This window comes from Eleutherodactylus coqui, chromosome 10 (genome assembly GCF_035609145.1).
Source record: "Eleutherodactylus coqui strain aEleCoq1 chromosome 10, aEleCoq1.hap1, whole genome shotgun sequence".
Classification (NCBI taxonomy): Eukaryota; Metazoa; Chordata; class Amphibia; order Anura; family Eleutherodactylidae; genus Eleutherodactylus; species Eleutherodactylus coqui.
In genome coordinates this window covers 18,874,177-18,886,741 of record NC_089846.1, presented here as the reverse complement: position 1 = coordinate 18,886,741, position 12,565 = coordinate 18,874,177, and the positions used below count along the sequence as shown (strand labels likewise).

Genomic DNA, 12,565 nt, shown 5'->3' with positions numbered 1-12,565 from the left:
TGAAGAAGCTGCAGCAGTCACGTGCCCGTGTGTGACTGCTCAGCGCTGATTCTGGCAAGTGACCACTCCGGCTTCTTCCAGCGGCTCCTGCACTGGATCGGGAAACCTCTCTGAATGGCGAATACGGTCTATTTTGTATTTTAACCCATTCCCTGCCAGTACAATTCTTTTTTGACTACCCTTTTATACGAATCACTTGAGCTCACCATGGACGGACAGGACACAATGGACGGGGCGGGTTAGCTCACCTTTTCTTCCAGCAGCCATTTTTCTTGCTGGATTTCGGCTAATCTCTGGAACAGGTCGGACACCTCCTCATCGGACAGCTCGGCCGGTCTCTGCGGCTGGGACTGCGGGCTTCCACTGTTAGACTGGAGCAGAAATCTGATATTTAGGACAAAGCAGGAAAACGCTTCCCTTAGTACACCCTTTCCGCCCCCACTAAATCCCCTATAAATGGAAGCCTTGTCCTCCGAAATCCTTTTTCGGCCGGGTTCCCGTATGTCAGTTGTGCCCGACCAGTGGTTTGATTCCACAACCAGACACAAGGGATGACATTTTGGAGCACTTTTTGCACCGGATTGGCGTCCACAGCTGGATGGGAAAAGGCTGCATGCAGCAAAAACGGATGCGCCGGACGCCACGAATGATCCCACAGCATTCTATAGACTCTGCTCTCGCATCAGTTCCCCTCCGGCATTTCACCACAACGCCGGAGTTTAAAGATCCCGGGTGTATGGGGACTCGGCCTCAGCCATTTCCTAGTTTCGGGAAAGCTGAGTGACCACAGTCTTTCCCAGACACCTGAACGTCTAATACGGCAGGTAAGGGCTCTTTCACAGTGGCGTAAGCGTACTTCAGTCCATGAATACACAGCGTATTCCTACGCAGATATGAATGAACCCAGTGATACCAATGAGTTATATTTACCCCGTATTATTAGCATAATACGCGGCATAAATACGCCCTTGTGAATGACCCCTAGGGGCTAATCACACCGTCTTCTATTGCCTCTATTTTACATAAAAGTGCAGTGGGTGCGCCAATTACAGCTTGTGACCCAAATCCAGGAATAGCGCCACACTTGATCATAGGTTGTGGCCTGGTACTGCAGCATGCTTTAAATGGGGCTCAGCTGCAATACCAAACATGGCCACGAGTGGTGCCGTTTCTAAATATAGGCAGACCCTTTTATCTAAGCTTTAAAGTTCCCGGCTACTAAGGCTATCATAAGACCCCTGAGTGCCGACCAAAGAATATCACAGCCTCCCAATCATCAGTCAGTCGTGTGATATCCCGAACGCCCTCTGTAGTGCCATAAAGAGGATAAATTCATCAGAGATCGCTGCCATCCACTCGCATTAACCAAGAGCAAAGATCCCGCCAGCCAATTAACCTGCTTGTATGGCTTCTCTTGTAAGTGGAGCGGAGCGGCTGGAGGAAAGCCACCCAAGCAATCATAATAGGTCTGGTAATATCCCTGCTGCGGCTCGCTATATTACAAAGTCCTATCTTCGCCACCCCCTCAATTACTGAAGTTCTGAGGACACGCCGACTTGTCACATCTTCCCTTCCAGAACAAGGACTGATGATGCAAAGACTTTATGCAAGGAGAGCCCAATGTCAGGAACAAGGCAATTAAAGTTTCATCCAAGATGGCGATAATGTTGGGCGAGGGCCTCCACGACTGACAGGGGGTGTTGGGAGTTGTAGTTCTGTGATCGCCGGAGAGCTACAGGGTGGCTAAGTACGGGCACCCATCCAATGCCCCCTACCCCCCCTGCCGCACTCCTTATGTATACTCTTACCTTATTGCTGCTGGTGGTTGCGTTCTCCTTCATGATCTCCCGGTAGCTGAAGGAGGAGACGCTGCTGCTATCGCCGGTCTGCGTCCGACTAGGAGAGCTGATTTCGGCTAATACCAAGTCCTCCAAACCTAAAACGGAGAATGGGGGTTATTAGCTATAAAGGAAACATAAAAATAACTCACACAACGCTGCTCAGGATGAATCTGAATCTATAAACTCTGTGACTATATACAGAGTCACCATACTAGTCACTGCCTGCAGTATACACATCACCACCGGACTAGTCACTGCCTGCACTATACACATCACCACCGGACTAGTCACCGCCTGCACTATACACATCATCACCATACTAGTCACCGCCTGCAGTATACACATCATCACCGGACTAGTCACTGCCTGCACTATACACATCACCACCGGACTAGTCACCGCCTGCACTATACACATCATCACCGGACTAGTCACCGCCTGCACTATACACATCATCACCGGACTAGTCACTGCCTGCACTATACACATCATCACCAGACTAGTCACTGCCTGTACTGTACACATCATCACCAGACTAGTCACTGCCTGTACTGTACACATCATCACCAGACTAGTCACTGCCTGCACTATACACATCATCACCAGACTAGTCACTGCCTGCACTATACACATCATCACCGGACTAGTCACTGCCTGCACTATACACATCATCACCGGACTAGTCACCGCCTGCACTATACACATCATCACCGGACTAGTCACTGCCTGCACTATACACATCACCACCGGACTAGTCACCGCCTGCACTATACACATCATCACCGGACTAGTCACTGCCTGCACTATACACATCACCACCGGACTAGTCACCGCCTGCACTATACACATCATCACCGGACTAGTCACTGCCTGCACTATACACATCATCACCATACTAGTCACTGCCTGCACTATACACATCATCACCGGACTAGTCACTGCCTGCACTATACACATCACCACCGGACTAGTCACTGCCTGCACTATACACATCATCACCAGACTAGTCACTGCCTGTACTGTACACATCATCACCAGACTAGTCACTGCCTGCACTATACACATCACCACCGGACTAGTCACTGCCTGCACTATACACATCATCACCAGACTAGTCACTGCCTGTACTGTACACATCATCACCAGACTAGTCACTGCCTGCACTATACACATCATCACCAGACTAGTCACTGCCTGCACTATACACATCATCACCAGACTAGTCACTGCCTGTACTGTACACATCATCACCAGACTAGTCACTGCCTGTACTGTACACATCATCACCAGACTAGTCACTGCCTGCACTATACACATCATCACCAGACTAGTCACTGCCTGCACTATACACATCATCACCAGACTAGTCACTGCCTGCACTATACACATCACCACCGGACTAGTCACTGCCTGCACTATACACATCATCACCAGACTAGTCACTGCCTGTACTGTACACATCATCACCAGACTAGTCACTGCCTGCACTATACACATCATCACCAGACTAGTCACTGCCTGCACTATACACATCATCACCAGACTAGTCACTGCCTGTACTGTACACATCATCACCAGACTAGTCACCGCCTGCACTATACACATCATCACCGGACTAGTCACCGCCTGCACTATACACATCATCACCGGACTAGTCACTGCCTGCACTATACACATCATCACCATACTAGTCACTGCCTGCACTATACACATCACCACCATACTAGTCACCGCCTGCACTATACACATCATCACCAGACTAGTCACTGCCTGCACTATACACATCATCACCAGACTAGTCACTGCCTGTACTGTACACATCATCACCAGACTAGTCACTGCCTGCACTATACACATCATCACCAGACTAGTCACTGCCTGCACTATACACATCACCACCGGACTAGTCACTGCCTGCACTATACACATCATCACCAGACTAGTCACTGCCTGTACTGTACACATCATCACCAGACTAGTCACTGCCTGCACTATACACATCATCACTGGACTAGTCACTGCCTGCACTATACACATCATCACCAGACTAGTCACTGCCTGCACTATACACATCATCACCAGACTAGTCACTGCCTGTACTGTACACATCATCACCAGACTAGTCACCGCCTGCACTATACACATCATCACCAGACTAGTCACTGCCTGCACTATACACATCATCACCGGACTAGTCACTGCCTGCACTATACACATCATCACCGGACTAGTCACTGCCTGCACTATATACATCATCACCGGACTAGTCACTGCCTGCACTATACACATCATCACCGGACTAGTCACTGCCTGCAGTATACACATCATCACCGGACTAGTCACTGCCTGCACTATATACATCACCACCGGACTAGTCACTGTCTGCAGTATACACATCATCACCGGACTAGTCACTGCCTGCACTATACACATCATCACCATACTAGTCACTGTCTGCAGTATACACATCATCACCGGACTAGTCACTGCCTGCACTATATACATCATCACCGGACTAGTCACTGCCTGCACTATACACATCATCACCGGACTAGTCACTGCCTGCAGTATACACATCATCACCGGACTAGTCACTGCCTGCACTATACACATCATCACCGGACTAGTCACTGCCTGCACTATATACATCATCACCGGACTAGTCACTGCCTGCACTATACACATCATCACCGGACTAGTCACTGCCTGCAGTATACACATCATCACCGGACTAGTCACTGCCTGCACTATATACATCACCACCGGACTAGTCACTGTCTGCAGTATACACATCATCACCGGACTAGTCACTGCCTGCACTATACACATCATCACCATACTAGTCACTGCCTGCACTATACACATCACCACCATACTAGTCACCGCCTGCACTATACACATCATCACCAGACTAGTCACTGCCTGCACTATACACATCATCACCAGACTAGTCACTGCCTGCACTATACACATCACCACCGGACTAGTCACTGCCTGCACTATACACATCATCACCAGACTAGTCACTGCCTGTACTGTACACATCATCACCAGACTAGTCACCGCCTGCACTATACACATCATCACCGGACTAGTCACTGCCTGCACTATACACATCACCACCGGACTAGTCACTGCCTGCACTATACACATCATCACCAGACTAGTCACTGCCTGCACTATACACATCATCACTGGACTAGTCACTGCCTGCACTATACACATCATCACCAGACTAGTCACTGCCTGCACTATACACATCATCACCAGACTAGTCACTGCCTGTACTGTACACATCATCACCAGACTAGTCACCGCCTGCACTATACACATCACCACCGGACTAGTCACTGCCTGCACTATACACATCATCACCGGACTAGTCACTGCCTGCACTATATACATCATCACCGGACTAGTCACTGCCTGCACTATACACATCATCACCGGACTAGTCACTGCCTGCAGTATACACATCATCACCGGACTAGTCACTGCCTGCACTATATACATCACCACCGGACTAGTCACTGTCTGCAGTATACACATCATCACCGGACTAGTCACTGCCTGCACTATACACATCATCACCATACTTGTCACTGTCTGCAGTATACACATCATCACCATACTAGTCACTGTCTGCACTATACACACACAGTGTCCCCAGACTAGTCACTGCCTGCAGTATATACAGTGTCACCAGACTAGTCACTGCCTGCAGTATACACATCACCACCAGACTAGTCACTGCCTGCACTATACACATCACCACCGGACTAGTCACTGCCTGCACTATACACATCACCACCGGACTAGTCACTGCCTGCACTATACACATCATCACCACACTAGTCACTGCCTGCACTATACACATCATCACCATACTAGTCACTGCCTGCACTATACACACACAGTGTCCCCAGACTAGTCACTGCCTGCAGTATACACATCACCACCAGACTAGTCACTGCCTGCACTATACACATCATCACCGGACTAGTCACTGTCTGCACTATACACATCATCACCGGACTAGTCACTGCCTGCAGTATACACATCACCACCGGACTAGTCACTGCCTGCACTATACACATCATCACCACACTAGTCACTGCCTGCAGTATATACATCACCACCGGACTAGTCACTGCCTGCAGTATACACATCACCACCGAACTAGTCACTGCCTGCAGTATACACATCACCACCGAACTAGTCACTGCCTGCAGTATATGCAGTGTCCCCAGACTAGTCACTGCCTGCAGTATATACAGTGTCACCAGAATAGTCACTGCCTGCAGTATATACAGTGTCACCAGACTAGTCACTGCCTGCAATATATACAGTGTCCCCAGACTAGTCACTGCCTGCAGTATATACAGTGTCACCAGACTAGTCACTGCCTGCAGTATATGCAGTGTCCCCAGACTAGTCACTGCCTGCAGTATATACAGTGTCACCAGACTAGTCACTGCCTGCAGTATATACAGTGTCACCAGACTAGTCACTGCCTGCAGTATACACATCATCACCAGGCTAGTCACTGCCTGCAGTATATACAGTGTCACCGGATTAGTCACTGCCTGCAGTATACACATCATCACCAGACTAGTCACTGCCTGCAGTATACACAGTGGCACCAGACTGGCCACTACCTGCAGTATATACAGTGCCCTGGACTAGTCACTGCCTGCAGTATATACATCACCACCATACTAGTCACTGCCTGCAGTATATACAGTGTACTGGACTAGTCACTGCCTGCAGTATATACAGTGTACTGGACTAGTCACTGCCTGCAGTATATACATCACCACCATACTAGTCACTGCCTGCAGTATATACAGTGTACTGGACTAGTCACTGCCTGCAGTATATACAGTGTACTGGACTAGTCACTGCCTGCAGTATATACAGTGTACTGGACTAGTCACTGCCTGCAGTATATACAGTGTACTGGACTAGTCAGTGCCTGCAGTATACGCAGTGTCACCAGATTCACTGCCTGCACTATACACTGCGTGCCGGTAACGTCTCCGGCCTTGCACCATGTAGTGCCGCCATGCTCGTCCTCCCGCAGCCGTCACTTCCAGCATTACTTCGGCTCAGCACTTTCCACCCCGTTTTCTTAAGAACGGGCTTGGCTGTTGCTGCCTCCCTCCTCCTGACTCATCACAGCCATGAAATATTAATGCTCTGCTGAAAGTCTTAATGCTTCTAGTGGGATTATGAGGAAGGAGGGAGTGGCAGGGCAGCCGGAGCAGCCTGCGCTAGAGTGGCGAAGGGGCGGGAGACGGGCACCGCGGTCCCCACACACAACCACGAATAAACCTTGGCAGGTTTCTGAGGGAAGCGGCAACATCCTCATCACAGCAGGAAGGGACCGACCCGGCACTGGTCACCCCGTCATATATACAATACCCCTGTAGCGTGCAAGTCCAAATGTGCAAAACCCAAAAAGTTATCGTCCTGTAATGCTGAAAATGTTCCATCCGGACTCAAGGAAAGCTGGGTGAGTATGGGGACTAAAAGAGCGCCCATCTGGATTGTCACCCGTAAAGCAGTTACACTTCCCTCTCGCTCTTCTATTGCTCTGCCTGTTGATGTGTCAGTACTCACGTCATTTCTAGCATTATATTCATGACTTGGGAAGGCCCGAATGAACAGTACTATATGCCCCACCCAGATCCTGCAGTGCAGGACTGCAATGTGTGCACAGAAATACTCCGCATACGTATGATCAAACGGGTTTTCCAATTTATACACAAGTATTTCTCACCAATTTCATAATGTGTGCTAGCTGTCAGTGAATGGAAGCATTCTGCTTTACATCCTAGGCTATATGGCTTGGGTTAACAAGCCCTATAATCAACAGAATTGATTCCAGTCACTGGCAGCAAGCAGAGATCTGGAAAATGATAAGACATTGAACCTGAGGTCTTATACAGAGAGGCAGATCTTCTTATATTAGGATTAAGCTTCGTTTAGAGAAAACCAGAAAGTCCATTTAAAAAGGGGGAGACGCACATGGGCGGTGTATATGTCACTGCTGGGATACGCGGTACTAGTCATGTGTGCGCGGTATGGTCATACACTACAGACGGATATATTCAGCAGGTCCTAAATTAGGGCTCATTCACATCTGCGTTGGGCCTTGTTCTCACAGGCGTATTATCCGCTTAATTTCAATAGGTTCGTTCGCATGTGCGCATTTTTTCACGGAATGTTCGACTGTGTGAAAGATACATGTGTGCCGTATTACGCATATTACGCATTTCAATAGGCCATTCAAGTGAAAGGGCTAGCGCAAATACGCAGTCAATACACAGGAAACCTGCGTATTCGCACGGCAAATCAACCGGCCTTTCTGCGTTCCGATTTGCGCACACACTGAAGGAGCCGTCTGCCATTAAGCGAATGCGATTTCCAGTCGCGTAAATATGCAGCATATACCCATATACGCCGGTGTGAAGGAGAGGCAGAAAGCCCTTATGGAGGCAAAATGCTAACGTGAATGGGTAGTTTCCCCTGCTGCTGGAAAAGCTGGGTGAAAACCAATATGGACACCATCGCAGGTCATCACCCAGCTTTCCCAGACCGTTAACGTAATACTCCACACAGCAGCGATGGCCCAAAGTCCACATGGTCTCCACAAAGTTCTGGGCAGGTCATGAATGGGGCCAGAGCAGCGGCTCCTGCGATTGGCAGGGACCTTACAATGGTGCGCACACACTGCGAGTTTTCCGTGTTGCATGCGGATGTGATTTACATGCCATGCAATTTTTACCATTTTAACTATTGGAAGCACATGTGAATTCTTCATGCGTGTGAAGATCACGTGTTCATACATGCAGTTTGGCATAAAGAACACATCGCATCACACTTGCGCACTGAAACAGCTGCTGAGTAAGCGATCTCCAGTGCGCTCCGCCGCCACTCACTGTAATAACTATCGCTCCTGTGCACCTTAAGACTTTGTAGCGGGGAGGAGCGCCGCCCTTCAGGCCAACAGCTGAATTTGTATCTTTCAATCCTAGTATCACTTTAAGGCCTCCTTCACACGGGCGACACAATACCAGCGCAGGAAAATCGCAGCGATGTTCCTGGCGATATCGCTGCGTTTTCCTGCAGCAATACCGCAACTTTGTAGCGCCACTTTAAGGATTTTTCAGGGGATAAAGAGAAGTTTGAAATATAAGACCTACCCCCAAAAATAAACCCTAGCTGCAGGAAAAAGGAAAAAAAAACAAAACATCACCTTAGAAGTGCTGCTTGGTTCTGCTGCAGCTTCTCCCCGGTCCCTGGAACTGTTCATCATCTATTCTGGCCGGAGATTGAAAAATCCCCGCCTCCTGGAAGCGCTGCCTCTGATTGGCTAAGCGTGGTGACGCTTAGCCAATTACAGCCAGCGCTCAATGAACCAATCACCAATCTGTGTCAGAAAGGTGCACTTAAAAGGGTATAAGGCTATCTGTACTTTCTCACTGCTAGGACCCCCACTGATTCTGAGAATGGGGGTCCAGAAGGTCCCCACATGAATGGAGGAGGGGCACACCCCCGCTGCATTCATATCACTGGGAGGACCAGAGATTGCCAAACGATTGTATTTAGCAATTTCCGTCACTCCCATTCAAATGAATAGAACTGCGGCGTGCATGCGTGCCCTCCACTCCATTCCTGTGGGGGGCTTTAAGACCCCCATTCTCCACATCGGTGGGATGTATAGGGTGGGGGTGGGGGGTTCGAGCGTTTGGATAGGGAATAACTTTCTAAAATTTGCAGGACCCCTTTAAACGCACCACGCAGCCATTTAATGTCAGAGTAAGAGCACGTTTACACGTAATTTCTGCCGCCTTTACAGTATAAGTCGTGCGGATAACATTTGAACCAATTTCATCTACATGGTGCAGAAAAAAATTGACAGATGGGGCAGAATTCAAATGTTCAACATTCCCCTTTATGCCGCGTATATTCAGCACGGATTTGACCTTTTCACGCGACGAGGTACGATCTGCGTCCGTCACGTACGGATTGTCCGCTGTGGATAAAACACTACATGTAAAGTTGGCCTTTACAGATCTAACGACCCAAGTGATTTCTAACGGTCCGGCAGCAGAGGAGGCCTTCGGTACTATTTTCGTTTCGTGCAGATCGTGGGTTAATGTGAAATCAATTAATGGACGTTATGGCGAAGTAATTTCTCCGATTGACTGTAGAAAACCGGAACTAATCTCCAAACACAAATGCGTTAATAATAAAGTATTTACGTATTCACCGGAATCTACAGGAAATGTGCGCAGTCAATTGGACATTTCACACTTGGATAATTCCAATGGGACAGCGCCCCTAGTGGCCACTACTAGTCCTCCAGGTAGTTGCCGAATGATTCAATCCATACATACAAGATTATTGGGAACGCCCTCATTTAAACACCTTCGTATCGTTTTATTTTCGCTTTCCGCATACGAATACGGATGAGGGACAGGAACCCCGAAGCAGCTGCCTGTAAGGAGTATATGGTTTGGCTTACATCCCTAGACCGGTTTAAAAAGCCGGATATTGACTTATAGGTGGCGCTGTGGAGAATTATTCCATCGCTCATTTGCATAGATTTTTCCCATAGAGCATTGCATGGCTTATAAGACTCTCCATAAGAAGAAACATTACGGCCAGAGTTTACTAGTAATAGTCTTTTAGTCTTAAAGCTCAATCACAGAAGGGATTCCCTGCAGACATATTACAAGAGAATTTCCACTTCTTATAGATTTAAACGGTAACAATCCCTTTAATCCGGCATCTCCTAACTTAGCATATTTTATATTACCATACTATTAACCCTTTCCAATCCACTGTCTGACGTCTAAAGACATTCCGATTGAAGGCTGTACAGCTCCGATGTTGGAAGAGGTCCGGCAGGGTATTCTTACTGTATATTACTGGCCGCTCTGTTGTTAGGGGCCTCTCCAGCATGTCACATACTGCAGTACTGGCTCTAGCCAGCAGATGGCGCCATTGTATAATGGTAGAAAGAGAGAGCCCCCTAGGAAACCCTGAATCCAAAATTGGATTGCAAAGGGTTAAGCCTTCTCTGAATTATTTCCATTTATAGGGAAGCTGGGTGACAATCAATATGGCCACCATTGCCGTTCCCATAGGATGCGTTACCAAATTTGGAGTCCGAACAACCTATCATGCGTGGAAGCTCTAATAGACGCCATCTTGGTTGTCAGCCAACATCAATAAATGTACATTTGCTATGGAGTGTTTTTAAGGGTCACTAGCCCTTTAAGTCCCCGTGCCTATAGATGTGTCCGTCTCGGAGGGCCGCAGTGATGATAAAGCAGGGGACGCTCAGCCATGTGGCAGAATTCTACGGAGCCCCAGGTGACGAGAGAGTAATGGAACGCTGCTGACCCTAGACGCTCTCATGGAGTCGCAGGCTGCGGCTCTGCAGTACGGAGGATCACTTTACAGCGTGCGGCTCCACTGCAGAGCGTCCGACGATTGGATATATTGTGTCAGGATTAAAGGAAGAAAACAAAACCCTGACAGCTCCATTTATAACCGGGCAGCCGAGTATTGGCAATGATGTGGAGATAACGAGACGTCTCTGGAGGCCGAGCCTCGCGCTGCAGAGCCTGGAGGAGAGCAATGTGAGAAGCACGTACGCACCGCGCCTGGCAGCCGAGTACCCTGGAATAGCAGGGTGTATGTAACATGAAGAGATCTGCGGGACCCCGAAATAACACCACGCACTATGTATAATCCTGCAGTACTCCAACATATGACGCAGCGTACTATGTATAATCCTGCAGTACTCCAGCGTATCACACAGCGTACTATGTATAATCCTGCAGTACTCCAGTATGTCACACAGCGTACTATGTATAATCCTGCAGTACTCCAGCATATGACGCAGAGTACTATGTATAATCCCGCAGTACTCCAGTATATAACGCAGCATACTATGTATAATCCTGCAGTACTCCAGTATGTCACACAGCGTACTATGTATAATCCTGCCGTACTCCAGCATATGACGCAGAGTACTATGTATAATCCCGCAGTACTCCAGTATATAACGCAGCATACTATGTATAATCCTGCAGTACTCCAGTATGTCACACAGCGTACTATGTATAATCCTGCAGTACTCCAGCATATCGCACAGCGTACTATGTATAATCCTGCAGTACTCCAGCATATCGCACAGCGTACTATGTATAATCCTGCAGTACTCCAGCATATGACGCAGCGTACTATGTATAATCCTGCAGTACTCCAGCGTATAACACAGCGTACTAGGACTACTCCTGCAGTACTCCAGTATATAACACAGCGTACTATGTATAATCCTGCAGTACTCCAGTATATAACGCAGCGTACTATGTATAATCCTGCAGTACTCCAGCATATCACACAGCGTACTATGTATAATCCTGCAGTACTCCAGCATATCGCACAGCGTACTATGTATAATCCTGCAGTACTCCAGCATATCACACAGCGTACTATGTATAATCCTGCAGTACTCCAGTATGTCACACAGCGTAGTATGTATAATCCTGCAGTACTCCGGTATGTCACACAGCGTACTATGTATAATCCTGCAGTACTCCAGCATATCGCACAGCGTACTATGTATAATCCTGCAGTACTCCAGCATATCACACAGCGTACTATGTATAATCCTGCAGTACTCCAGTATGTCACACAGCGTA

At 48.2% G+C, this 12,565-nt stretch overlaps 1 protein-coding gene across 2 annotated transcripts in view; it reads right to left on the bottom strand.

Annotated features, from left to right (window-relative positions):
* Positions 1-12,565, bottom strand: part of GRIPAP1 (GRIP1 associated protein 1) — a 95,060-nt gene that overhangs the window by 31,809 nt on the left and 50,686 nt on the right. For both annotated transcript variants that reach the window (XM_066580450.1, XM_066580451.1), the window contains 2 exons: positions 1,809-1,936; positions 249-371 (listed from right to left, as the gene is read on the bottom strand). In XM_066580450.1, the coding sequence (XP_066436547.1) occupies positions 249-371; positions 1,809-1,936 (251 nt within the window). The remainder of the gene's footprint in view (positions 1-248; positions 372-1,808; positions 1,937-12,565) is intronic.